The sequence below is a fragment of the Phaenicophaeus curvirostris genome, chromosome Z (genome assembly GCF_032191515.1).
Source record: "Phaenicophaeus curvirostris isolate KB17595 chromosome Z, BPBGC_Pcur_1.0, whole genome shotgun sequence".
Lineage (NCBI taxonomy): Eukaryota > Metazoa > Chordata > Aves > Cuculiformes > Cuculidae > Phaenicophaeus > Phaenicophaeus curvirostris.
The window spans coordinates 39,042,823-39,056,813 of NC_091431.1; the positions used below are offsets into that span (position 1 = coordinate 39,042,823).

Sequence of the window (13,991 nt, forward strand, 5' to 3'; positions counted from 1 at the left end):
AAAATCTTGGAAACAGTGAAGGAATTTCATTATCTGAGGGCAGGTACATCCCTTCTCAACAACCTTTCGGTAGTATTGTCATTAGCAATCAGTATAGTTTCTTGTTTCCTAAACTGTTTTATTCTAGTCATTTAAGCTCCCAAGCAAAACAGTGAAATATTTCTAATATTATAAAACCCTGGAACTCTGATTTTTATGAAATTCATTACTATTTCTGGTTTTCAGTCAGAACTATGGAACAAAAACCCATTTTTACAGTATGGAACACCTTGGATAAAAATGAACTTTATTCAACTTTTTAACAGGAAAGGGTGTGACAGAATGGCCGGGAGGTTGACAAGAGGCAACATGCTCAGTCTAGTGAGAGAACAACATCATCCAACTGGTGTTACATTAATGTGGTAAAAGAACCGTGAGTTCAAAGTAATTTTGAGCAAGCTTTTGGCATTGTAGAATCACAAATAGTTTCCCTTAAGCTACTTTACCTCAAGCGTGACATTTCTGGAAATCAAGTATAGTCTGGGTATTTTTCCAGGTGTGAAGGCCGGCATTGGGGATACACAGCCTGATGTAAGAGGGTAGCATTGCATCAGTCTACACACCAGCAGCAAAACATGCTGCCAGCTAAGCAGGGAATTGGCAGTCAGCTAACCTATATGGGAATACCTTTGAATACTGCATATGTGAATATCGCATATGTGAATATCTCCAAAGCTCAGTGTTCCTCATCGTAAAGTTACACAATACAAGACAAAATACAATTCAATAATTGTAAATGGGAAAGTGGTCATCTGGTACAAAACAGCTGTTTGGTGTGTTATTTCAGAGCAAAACATAACTTACTGTCTTCAAGGATGGCAACACATTGTGAGTTCTCAGCTTTCTGAACAGCCAAGCTATCTCCTAAAAAAATATCTTTTTTTAAAAAAGAGAGAGAGAATCACAGAATCATAGAATAGTTAGGGTTGGAAGGGACCTTAAAGATCATCTAGTTCCAACCCCCCTGCCATGGGCAGGGACATCCCACTAGATCAGGTAACCCAAGACCCCATCCAACCAGGCCTTAAACACCTCCAGGGACGGGGTATCCACAGCTTCCTTGGCAACCTGTTCCAGTGCCTCACCACTCTCATGGTGAAGAAATTCTTCCTAATGTCCAGTCTAAATCATAGAATCATAGAATCATAGAATAACCAGGTTGGAAGAGACCCACCGGATCATCAAGTCCAACCATTCCTATCAAACACTAAACCATGCCCCTTAGCACCTCGTCCACCCGTGCCTTAAACACCTACAGGGAAGGGGACTCCCCAATCTGCCCTTCTCCAGTTTATACCCATTACCCCTCGTCCTGTCACCACAATCCTTTATGAATAGTCCCTCCCCAGCTTTATTGTAGACTCCTTTCAGGTTCTGGAAGGTCTCTGTAAGATCTCCTCGAAGCCTTCCCTTATCCAGGCTGAACAACCCCAACTTTCTCAGCCTGTCCTCACAGGGAAGGTGCTCCAGCCCTCGGATCATCTTTGTGGCCCTCCTCTGGACCCGTTCCAACAGTTCCATATCCTTCTTATGTTGAGGATTCCAGAACTGGACACAATAGTCCAGATAAGGTCTCACAAGAGAGGAATAGAAGGACAGAATCACTTCCCTCGACCTGCTGGCCACGCTTCTTTTGATGCAGCCCAGGATACATTTGGCCTTCTGGGCTGCGAGCACACACTGCTGGCTCATGTTGAGCTTCTCATTGACCAGCACCTTCAAGTCCTTCTCTGCAGGGCTGCTTTCAATCACATCATCCCCCATCATGTACTGAAAAAGGGGATTACCCTGACGCAGGTGCAGGACCTTGCACTTGGCCTTGTTGAACCTCATGAAGTTCTCACAGGCCCACTACTCCAGCATGTCCAGGTCCCTCTGGATGACATCCTGTCCTTACGTTGTGGCAACTACACAACTCAGCTTGGTGTCATCTGCAGACTTGCTGAGGGTACACTCAATCTCACTGTCAATATCATTGATGAAGATATTAAACAGCACTGGTCCCAGTACAGACCCCTGAGGGACACCACTAGTCATGGATCTCCATCTGGACTTTGAGCTGTTGACCACTACTCTCTGAATATGACCATCCAACCAGTTTCTTATCCCCTGAACATTCCACCCATCAAATCCATATCTCTCCAGTTTAGAGAGGAGGATGTTGTGGGGGACCGTGTCAAAGGCTTTACTGAAGTCTAGATAGATCGCATCCGTCGGTTTACGCATGTCCAGCAATGCAGTCACCCCATCATAGAAAGCCACTAGGTTGGTCATACAGGATCTGCCCCTGGTGAAGCCGTGCTGGCTGCCATTAATCACCTCCCTGTCCTCCATGTGCTTTAGCTTAGCTTCTAGGAGGATCTGTTCCATTATCTTCCCAAGCACAGAGGTGAGGCTGACAGGTCGGTAGTTCCCAGGGTTGTCTTTTCTACCCTTTTTAAAAATGGGCACAACATTACCCTTCTTCCAGTCACCAGGGACTTTTTCTGACTGCCATGACTTTTCAAATATAATGAGAGTGGCTTGGCAATCACATTGGCCAATTCCCTCAGGACTCTGAGATGCATCTCATCAGGTCCCATAGAGTTATAAATGTTCAGGTTCCTCAGGTGGTCACAAACCTGATCCTCCTCTATAGTGGGAGGGGGTTTATCCCCCTGGTCACCATCTTGCCGTCCCGTGACCCAGGAGGTGTAAGGAGAGCTGTTGTCAGTGAAGACCGAGGCAAAAAATCTGTTGAGTGCCTCAGCCTTCTCCTCGTCTGTTGATAAAAGGTACCATTCCCAACAACCAGTGGGGGTACGTTCTCTTTCACCTTCCTCTTTTGATTGATGTACCTGTAGAAGTCCTTCTTGTTAGTCTCTACTTCCCTTGCCAAGCTTAGCTCCAGCTGCGCCTTGGCCTTCCTGACCCCATCCCTACACAACTGGGCAGCCTCCTTGTACACATCCCAGGTTACCCGTCCGTGCTTGCACTGCCTGTGCAGTTCCCTCTTCTTCAGTTTAACCAGCAGGTCTTGACTAAGTCACTCCGGTCTCTTCCTTTTCCTGCCTGATTTTCTACATATGGGGACGGAGCGCTCTTGCACTTCATGGAAAGCATCCTTGAATATTTTCCAGCTTTGTTCTGCTCCCTTGTCTCAGAGGGCCACATCCCAGGGGATCCTAATGAGTGATTCCTTGAAGAGCTGGAAGTCTTTTTTTCTGAAATTTAGTGTCCTGACTATACTCCTCACCTGTCCCACATCCCTCTGGACCTTGAACTTCACCAACGCATGATCACTGCAGCTCAGGCTGCCTCCAGTCCTAATATCACTGATGAGTTTGCTTGTACTGGTGACCATATGGTCCAGTATTGTATGTCCTCAGATGGGGGTCTCTATCAGCTGGACTAACAAGTTATCCTCAATGCACTGCAGGAGTCTCACGGATTGCCTACAGCTTGCTGTGCTACTTCTCCAGCATGTGTTGGGGTGGTTGGAGTCCCTGAGTAGGATGAGAGCTTGCGAGCGTGAAGCCTCCTGTTGCTGGAGGAAGAAGACTTCATCAGTTGGTCCTCCTTAATCGGATGGCCTGTAGTACACACCAATTACAAGGTTCCTGTTGGTGCCTCTGTCTTTAGTTCTGACCCACAAGCTCTCAACCTGTTCGTGGCTACTCTTCAACGATAGCTCTTCACATTCTATCCCATTCCTGAGACAGAGAACAATGCCTTCACCCCTCCTCCCTGGGCTGTCCCTTCTGAACAACCTGTAGCCGTCAATAGCCACACTCCAGTCACAGAATTAGTCCCACCATGTTTCCATGATGGCAACTAGATCATAGCTTTCTAGAAGCACGGTAGCTTCCAGCTCCTCCTGCTTGCTACCCAAGTTTCGCCCGTAAGTGTAAAGGCACTTCAGCAGGGCTGCTGGTTGCATCACCTTCCCAGTGGAACCTTTATTACTTTACAATATCTTTGTTTAGATTTTGCAGGTTCATTGGGGGTTAAGACAAAAATATCAACACTTGAGATTCTGAGTATTTTATCTATCTGGCTTCAATTTGATCCAAAAGCACTTGTATTCTTCTGCGACTGAGGCAGAAGACCAACACATGCCGCATCTAACCAGGTCACTCTAGTCACAATAAGTCAGGGGCAAGGGGCAACAAAGTCAGTGGTGAAAAAAGAACTACATATTTGGATCACATGCCACAACATCCAACCAACTATAGCAAAAAATAAAATACAAGACTGTATCACTGTATTTTATCTTGTGAAGCATAAATTTAAATTTGAAATATGTCAAACACAACAGAATCACCATTATTCTTAATTTTATATACACTGAAATCTTCATGTAATATGTAAAATTTGCACCATAACAATAACATTAATTTCTTATTCTAAGGCTTTACCTAGGTTTCTAAGCAAATTGTATAATCGGGAATTGTTTTTTAAAACTTCATATTTTCTACAGTCATCCATGACTTCAGAGCTTGGCAGGTAAAAACGAAATGAGGAGACTTCTAAACTGCTGTTTGTTTGCTCTTGATTCCTAGCTTTGTAACATGTCTATCTCTCTTCATAAAACTCTGGCTAACATTTCAGAACTGTTGTCATTTAATTCCACTTCAACAACAAATGAAAATGTCTCCTATCACTACAGTGAGGTACATACAACTCAGCCAGCATCAATCGTATCCTTTCTACCACCAAACCCTAAAGAACACAAAAATACACCTACACGTTCCTTATGACTGGCAAGTTTCTATTGTGATGCACAGCAGACCTGAAGCCAAGTTTATATTGCAATTTTCCTTCCAGTTGTAAGTTTCCTCCCAGAAAGTCCTGAGACCTTTGGGAGTTTTGCCTTCTCATGTCTCGCCAGTCTGAGGATTAGAATTGCTGCTTATACTCCCTTGCCACAGAAGAGGCTTTGGAGATTTCTAGACTGATTTAGTCAATGGAGTGGCAAGAGTTTGGCTCCAAAATTTAAGGCACATGAGTAGTTTTTAGAAAATGGCTTTTAATCACTTCTCAAATATCTTTAACGCCTAAGATCCTCACACAATATGGTATTAAAGGGACACTGTCAGATCAAATTGGTTAAATATAAGTAATATTAAAATGTTACAGTTTCCAGAAGGAAGAGATCAGAGCATAAAATTTAGAACTACACCTGGACTGCTAATTTCTTTCAAATCCTTGCTGACAGGAGCAAGCAAAACCTAAAACCCCAGCCCAGCACAGAGGTGACCGGTCCTCCAAAATCCAGGGATGCCACCAGCGAGGCGAGTGACCATACCACTGTTCCACTGAGGTCACCAAGTAAGTAGGCAGCATTTGTCTCACCCGTCTCAGGGGATGGGGCAACACATCCCTCCCTCCAATCACCTGTACTGTTGCCCGCAGAGATTTCACTATACACCCATCCCGTGCAAATATGTGAATGCTTCCAACTTTGCTGTTGCTTTTTTCTGCCCCACCTCAGCCCCTTGTAAAGGAGTTGCCAGAGTCAAAGCCTTTAGATGCACTGCACCAATTAAACACTGATAAGTAGAGGCTTATGCGCATTTGTCCTGCTTCGGAATTAGCTTTACTAAACCAAGATCTGCTAGAAACATTCAGCCCCTTCCAGATCAGACAATAAGCACTGTTTATTGGTTCAGTATCAAACTCAGGAAAACTAGGTTACACAGCCAATGTTGAACACCACATTTTTAGTACCATTAGCTGTACTTACGTCCCCTTTGGTGTGAAAAGCAGAGAGATACACATTTTCTAACAAACCAGCATACTGTTCAATTCCTTGTTACCAGAAATTGAAAGCACGCATCTCTGTGATAGAATAATTTCATCCATTATTGGCATACAACCATTCATTGGACAAAAAAGCAGCAACTGCCTTAAATGACACATTGTTGATCCAGATGGTATAGATGATGAGAAATCATATAATGACTAGCCAGTTTAAGTAACAGGCTAGTTCATTTAGTGAAGTAAAGTCAAGCTGGAAACTAGCCAGGATAATCAAGTTATGAGCTGCTTACTGAAACTGCAACAAATTTGTACTGATAACAAAGAGCCAAAACACTACTTCAGAGCTAAAAAGTGCTGCCAAGCACCGTACCTCAGCTCTGCACACACTGTGTGTATAGTAAATCCACTACATGCAACACTTTTCTATGTCACTTCTCAAGAATCCGGATTTTCCTAAAGATTTAAACTATTAGAGCCAATATTTTTGCATTGCTGAGCAGGTTTGCCAGAATCTTGGGGAAGTGTAGTTACACATCATACAACTCTTCTTCCAGTTAAGAAATTATTTGTTACCCTCGAAAATACTAGGTGAAAGCAAATAGTAATTAAATAGGAACAGATAATCCTGGCACCAACAGATTTGCCTCAGGATCCCAGTATACTTATATGGTACCCTTACTACTAATAGCAAGAATTAGACATGCTGTAAAGATCCAAAACCGATTTTCAGTGCCTGGGAAGGAGGGAGACACCACTTTCAGGTGAAAGCATACCTGTGAGAAGTTAGTGTAGGACAGTGTGTGACCAAACTTTATTCAAATACACAGTGAGAAGAAGCAAAGAACTTCCCTTTATTATAACCACTGCAAGAATCCAACCTGAGTGCTCAGCAAAGTGACCTAAAATACCTTAAACCCTTTTAAAAATTAACTACGCATAGTGCAAGTCGCTTGCAAGAACATCAGATACCTGAAATTCTGCCAGAGTTCTTGTAAGCTAACACTCAAGACTATTTCACAAGAGCTTAGCCTATAAGCAAACTGGTATCTCCTGAACTCTTACCCCCGGAAACTCTTCCTGAACTATAAAACCTAAGGTGGACTTGCAGGTATAACCATTTTATACCTAGTAATTCTTAAATGAAAAACAAGACTTCAGCAGTATTTCTGCGCCCCATGGCAACTTGTAAACTACTGCCAGCTTTAAAGAGATTTCCAACTTAACAGGCTATCTTGCATAAGCTTTTCAGGGCAGGAACTTTCTGGTTTGGCATCCATTACGTGCATGCTATGGTATGAAGTAACATAACAAGCACACCACTTCGAATCCATGTAGGGTAGAAGTGCATTGTAAACTCCAGGGTCATGTACAATAAAATATGAACCCAAGGTGAGGTTTTCAACCCTCAGTTCTTCTAGAATTTCCTTGTGGCTACGTGGTCAGAGGACAACAGCCTGGCTTTGTGGTCAGAGGACAACAGCCTGGCTTTGTAATGCAGACATGCTGTGGTTCCCCTCACCTCCATCCCTACCACATATGAATACATCTCTTACTAACTAGTATGTCTGGCAATTCCAGTCTTTCTTACCTACTCTTTTGCACAAATGTTCAGGACCCTGTATGTCTGTGGAAGCATTGCATTGTATTTGAATTTGCAAAAACACTTTATCAATATATTTCAAAAAGACTTACAAAAACTTGGTGCAACTAATTTAATTTGAATGCTTCCACTGTATTTCACCAGTTCACCATGCCCAACAAGGTAAGACAACTATGAGTTAATTCCAAACTACCTGCAGGAAGACTGCAGATTAAATAGCACTGAAAGTTTCGCTGGTTTCCTCTTATAAAAATAATATAGCATTTCAGGTCACAGCAGACCTTCTGTGATTATTTCCTAGTAATTAATTCAAACACATCCACTGTAAACATATACTCAGGTCTTCATAGATACGCTACCTACACTAACAGAAGAGAAGACATCTGTGCTAGCAGGGTAAATGCAGACCCAAATCAGAGAGGAACAACAGAAATTGTTGAAAATGTTCAGTCACACTGAAGAGAGATTTTAGATTGTTTTCCTTAGTACAAATTGAATGTGTCAGCTTCACAGAAATATATAAATTCAGTCTTCAGCCAACAGTGTGCTGTAGCATTTTCTTTCCCATTTAATCAACTGCACGTACAACCTAAATATATATGACTCAATGCTCTTCTGGATTGGGGCCTTACACAGATGACTCATAAAAATGTTTCTAGTATTTTGATCCCAAACTTAGCCAATAAAAGAAAAACCTTTTGACTGTTATGGCTTTCCAGCATGTTGCTTCTGTTCTCAGAGCAGATAATGTAACATTATTGGAAGACTATTTCTGAATGCAAATAACAACAAAACACAGAAAATACTAAATACAAAATTCTCTCCTTGTCAGAGAACCTCCTGCTTGATCCTTGGACCACAGAGCTAGCCAACTGACAGAAAGACATGTCCAGTCTGAAAGCCTGTAATCAATTTATTGCTTTTTAAGTTTGTAAGCGTTCTCTGCTATTCCTTAACATGTAATGTTTTCAAGAAACACATCGCACAGTTCTGCCTCAAGACCACACACATCTCAGAATGCAGGTGCTCATGGAGGGACCCCTGGTGTGCGGATGGAGGATCCAAGCAGAATCTCCTGTCACCCTGTACAGTCCATGGCACTGAACTAGAATGGGAAGACCACAGAGGCCCTTAGCTTAACATTTCTGCAAACAGCTCAGGCTTTTGCAAGTGAAGTGAACACAAGAAATCTCAAATGACAATATGTTTTCCTCAGCCCTATCATCAAAACAGGACCAAAAAGCACCGCTACTGCTAAAAATCCTATGTCTGCAAATTACTTTAAAAAAAACAAGTTTCTTGGTCCATTCCCCAACTGGAAATGAAAAAAAGTCCCTGTGACATGAAATATAATTTGTCCTTCCACTTCAAATAGGCCACTCTAGAAGCATGATAGTTCTTGAGAAAGTTTGAACCTGGCTGTTTCTTAACTCTGGCCCATACAGGAAAAAAAAAAATCTCTGCATAAAGCCAACAGCAGTTACCTTGCTAACAGCTGACATTTATTTTATGTTGCCAGCATTAGAGTACAATATAGCACTGTAACACCATCTTTTATAAAGCCAATTCCATTATTAGCATAAAATGCTGATTAAGTAACAAGCTAGTCATACATAAAGATAGAAAAAGACATCTTCTAAAGATTTTAATTGATGGAAAACAGACCACATTGCAGAACAAATTACAAGAGACACATTAAACTTTTGGCAAAGAAGAGTAGGCACTAGTAAAAGAGAAAAAAATGGCAAACTAATCCAAACCACATTTGCAAATTACTGTAAATCCTTAAACATAAGAATAGCCTTATCTTACTATGTCTCTCAGAGACACAAGTTACAGGATTTCTTTAATAAACACAAAGGCACTTCTCCATCAAAGGATTCAAAATTATACAGCACAAAGCTCTTCCTGGTTTAAACAAGAAAGAAAAGAAGAAAATGACCTCCTGTAAATTTCAGAGCTTTGTATTGTTTTATATTTTCATAACACATTGACTACAGAGGTGACTTTCTGAAGACAGGACATATCTAACATATATAAAGTGGAAAACACAGTCTGCTGAATTCAGCTGGCGGAAGCATGAAGGGTCCCAATAAGGCACAGCTTGACAGCAATCTATTGAGTTGTAATATTATGAAGTTTACAGGATATGAATGACCCACACAGCTCACCTCTTGAGCCACGAAACTGTTCACTGTCACTCCTGTCAGCATAGCTCTTTTTGTTCCATTGCTGTTCTCACACAGTAATAAATTCTTCACGGTTTTGACAGCGGTGTATAGCAGCCCTTGCACACACAGGTAGACTCTGACAGGACTGAAAAGCCATTCTCCAAAGAGAGTGGGAGCACCACTCAGATGATTTCTGAGAAGGCTGAAGGTATGCTCCCACCTCTGCACTTCCCAGCCAGATGCAGCTCTCTACTCTCCTCAGCTCTGCCCACCACCACCTTGCCAGAAAGAAAAGAAAAAACAACCTTTCCATTGTGGTGCTGGCTGTCCTGCTTTCAAATTAAGTCACATCATTAACCCACCAAATACCACAGAGCCACAAATAGCTGCCTTGACCAGACAGAAGAAGAGCCAGCCACAACCTGGGAACAACCACTGGGGTCTATGAGGATGGAAACATCCTCTTGCCCCATTTGCCACAAAGGCCATCTGAACTGACTGCCGTGTCTTTAGCTTTGTGTGCCAAGACACACTCTGCGATGCCAGACTTATCTCCTGGCTTGCTGCACTGCAGATTGCAACAGCAGACAAAGGGACCCTCAAAGGCTTGAATTTCCCCAGGGCTGGGCATCAAGGAGCAGCTTCCATTGCTGTTTGTGCTGGGCTAGATGGAATGATTTGGCAGGCACCACAACCGTCCTCTTGGCACCAAGTCAGGCTGCAACTCCTGCTCCCCACCACACCAGGCTGCACTTCCAGGCACACTCCCCCACAACCTAAAACGTCTCTGCTGCATGCCACTGAGAAATCCTTTCCCCTGAACGGCTGCCCCAAAGCCCACCCAGCCTCCCAGAAGCACTCCCTGCTCACCAAGGCTGGCTGCATCTGTGTTTGGATGGTCTTGTGAGCTGCACCGACACAGGAGGTGCTAGCAGAGAGGGCTTAGGTTGCATGGCACCACCACCCAGCCCTTGCAAAATGCTGGTGAGGCAGTGGGTGGAGGGACTGATGTATTTCATAAGCACTTTGGGTGTACCACGAGAAGCTCCTCTACCCCTCTCTTGGGGTTAAATAGCACCAATAAAATGTAATTAAATGCAGTAGTTTATAGCAGTAGGGCTGTGATCAAACCTGGGATCATCCCACCCCAGACAGGCTGGTAGAAGCTTTATATCTGCAGTCTCACCTCAGCAATGCAGCCTCACCTAACTGACATTATGGTCACAACAGGCTACCAACCCTTCACGGATGTGACCTCCATCATCTCTGTGTAATCCCTAGCACTACATGGCAGCTAGGAAGCCACTTTTACAATGAAAACATTCTTTTTTCACACTCCAGGTCAGGCACCAAGGCACATCCACGGCTGTTTACCAAATTCCAAACTATTACTCTTGAAATCACTAAAGGCTGGAAGATGAGCATCTGCCCCATCAGCATTCCTGAACAGAGTTTCATCACTACTGACAATGCTGAAGAGGGCTGAACTCAATTCTCACCACTAATACTTAGTAATCAGGAAAAAGCAGAAGCATTACTTTCATTAGCAACCCATCAGTAGGCTTAAAACCTTTTTTTTTCTGACTTGCATTTATCAACATACAGCATGACAGCACCCAGCTTCTGCCCTGGTGAAAAAACAGCAAGAAACACCAGGAACTGTTTTTAGATGCCGTATTCTGTTCCCATCCAAAGGACAGAGGGAACTGGACAACTGAGAACAGCACGTATCAGCAAATGCACTATAGCAGAGATGCAAAGCAATGCCAGCTCCAAGGAAAGGATGAAGACAAATGCCTAATAAATCCTGCTTCTTTTCAGGCTTAAACACTTTACTCACAGCTATGACCTTCAAATAGACCCATTTTCTTTCAGGATAACCAGCTCTCAAAAACTGAAGTAAAACATCAGGAATCAGAACATAAAGCAAAAGAAATGGTAAATGAAAGCATACAGAGTGTACCTCAAGGGCTCACCTAGAACGCATGTTACACAGAAATACATTTATGTACTACAAGAATCAGGGACAAACAGATATTTACTGAGACATCATTTTTGTTTATAAGCTGTCAGAATTTTAAACTCGCCTGCCTTCTGCTCTTTTTAAACTACTACATGACTTTCTGCCTTTGACTTTGGTGGTCACAAATGGGAAAACTAGCTCAGAAAGAAATGTCTTTCTCTGGTATGGTTCCATAAGATTCTTATGTTCCTTCCTGACACCAGTCACTTCCAGAAACAACATACTTCAGCACATTCACTGTTGGGCAACTTCTGTGCCACTGACCTTGCAATAGCCAAGAAAGCTTTAGCATTTGTCCCTTATCAAGCCACAAAACAATTATAGAAACTTAGGTTCAAACATAACCTAACCTACTGTCTACTTATGTTTTTTATTAAGACTATACAAGCCTGTTACTACTTTAAATAAGGTTTTTATGGTGTAATATAAACTTATCAAAGAAAAAAATCTGTAAACAGATTTCACAACTTCATAGCATATTTTTCATTAAACAAGCAATGACAATGCTTCCTTAACTGATTTTAGCCTCATACCACTATGAATTTGCTCTTAAAGGTGATATTGCCGTTTCCCTGGGAGGCCCAAAATACATTAAATCTCTCTAAAACTTGGCCACTCCATTTAGGTACCAAGAAAAGCAGTTTGTGGTTTAACTTCAGGGGTTCACAACTTAAAATATTAATTTATTTTCCTTTAGTGCACAAGCAGATACTGTGTATTTTTTAAATTATATTCATAAACAGAAATACTCATAAAGAATATTCCATATTTCTTCCACCAGTAAGTATAGCACAAATGGATACATTAGATATGTGCCTACAGCATTATACCTATGAAATACCATCCAGACTCACAATTCCATCTATAGTAGCAAAGTCTGTTCTTAAAGCCCCAATAACTGAATCACACAAGTTTCATCAAAGTCTTCAGTCATCATCATGGTAAAAATAAGTGAAAATTTACTAGAGTTAGCAGCATTTTTCTTACACGTTACACATAACCACTGTAAACTTTGTGGCATTCAAATGGCACCACCACAAAATCACCATGTCATATCTGCTTGTAGTGTGGGCAGTCCTTTTTTTCTGAAAGACTTTCAAGACTACTAAAATACAAGCAGATGTATGTGTATAAAATTAGACATGTCCACATCTGCGGAAGCACTGGCGGAGTAAACAGCACCAACACCACAACATTAAAACACTGGCCAAACAAACCCCTGTAGCCTGAGGTTTTCTTTTGGCCAACAGACATAGAATCGTAGACTAGTTTGAGTCAGAAGGGATCTTAAAGACAATCTAATTTCAACCTCCCCCTGCCATGTATCCCACGGGCAGGGACACGTCCTACCAGCCCTGGCTGCCCAAGGCCCCATCCAGCCTGGCCTTGAACACCTCCGGGGATGGGGCAGCCACAACCTCCCTGGGCAGCCTGTGCCAGTGCCTCACCACCCTCAGAGTGAAGAAATTCCTCCTAATGTCTAGTCTAAATCTGCCCCTCTCCAGTTTATACCCATTGCCCCCGGTCCTATCATTACAAGCCTTTGTAAACAGTCCCTCCCCAGCTTTCCTGTAGCCCCTTCAGGCACTCTAAGGTCTCCCCTCCGAGCCTTCTCCAGGCGGAACAGACCCAACTCTCTCAGCCTGTCCTCGTATGGGAAGTGCTCCAGCCCTCGGACCATCTTTGTAGCCTCCTCTGCTCCCAGCCTCTCTGTTCTCTCCCCAAGTTGCCTCCAGAAGGAAGCCTGATGCCATTTACAGGTGAGCTCGAACGCCACTGGCGACACGGAGCAGCTCCTCACGGTGCTGCGCTCCGGGCCGGCTGCCCCACACGGAGACGCCTCTCTCTCCCGGGACGAGGTGACTCTGTCCCGGTGGGGATGAAGGAGGCTCCTCCGACCGCCGCCCTCGCCGGGGGACTCGCAGCGACACCCCTGGTCACGGCGCCGCCCGCCCCCCTCACCTGCGGGACGGCGGCTTCGCGGCGGGGCCGGCGCGGGGCTGCCCGGTCCCGGTGCCGCCAGCCGCCCCCCCGCCAGTCCCGGCCGCCGCGGCAGACGGAGCCCAGCTGCGAGAAGAGCAGCTCCTGCCACGCCGCCATCCCCGCCGATCCTTGTCCCGGGCTGGCCGCGGCTCGGCGGGGCGCGGCGCCGTCCTTTACCCCCGCACCGCTAGTTATTTATTTGCTATGGGGATCCCCCCTCCCCCGATACTGGAAGGTGCACGCGTCCCCGAGGCGGCAGGCGACGCTTCCCTGCGTGGAACGAGTGCGGGCTCTACCTTTGCTGCCTCTCCCTCGGGATCCCCGACAGCTCTCGCTCCGCATCCCCACTTTGCTCCCACCCTGGCGGGCTCCTCATCTAATCCAGAAACCCAAAGTCAGCATATGGGTTTTGGCTTGAGCTTGTCTGCATCTT

At 44.0% G+C, this 13,991-nt stretch overlaps 1 protein-coding gene across 1 annotated transcript in view; it reads right to left on the reverse strand.

Moving 5' to 3' along the window:
* TRPM6 (transient receptor potential cation channel subfamily M member 6) overlaps positions 1-13,675 on the reverse strand; it is a 90,459-nt gene extending 76,784 nt beyond the window's left edge. The window contains exon 1 of the mRNA XM_069881215.1: positions 13,538-13,675. Coding sequence (XP_069737316.1) covers positions 13,538-13,675 — 138 coding nt within the window. The remainder of the gene's footprint in view (positions 1-13,537) is intronic.
* Positions 13,676-13,991: the final 316 nt, after the last annotated feature.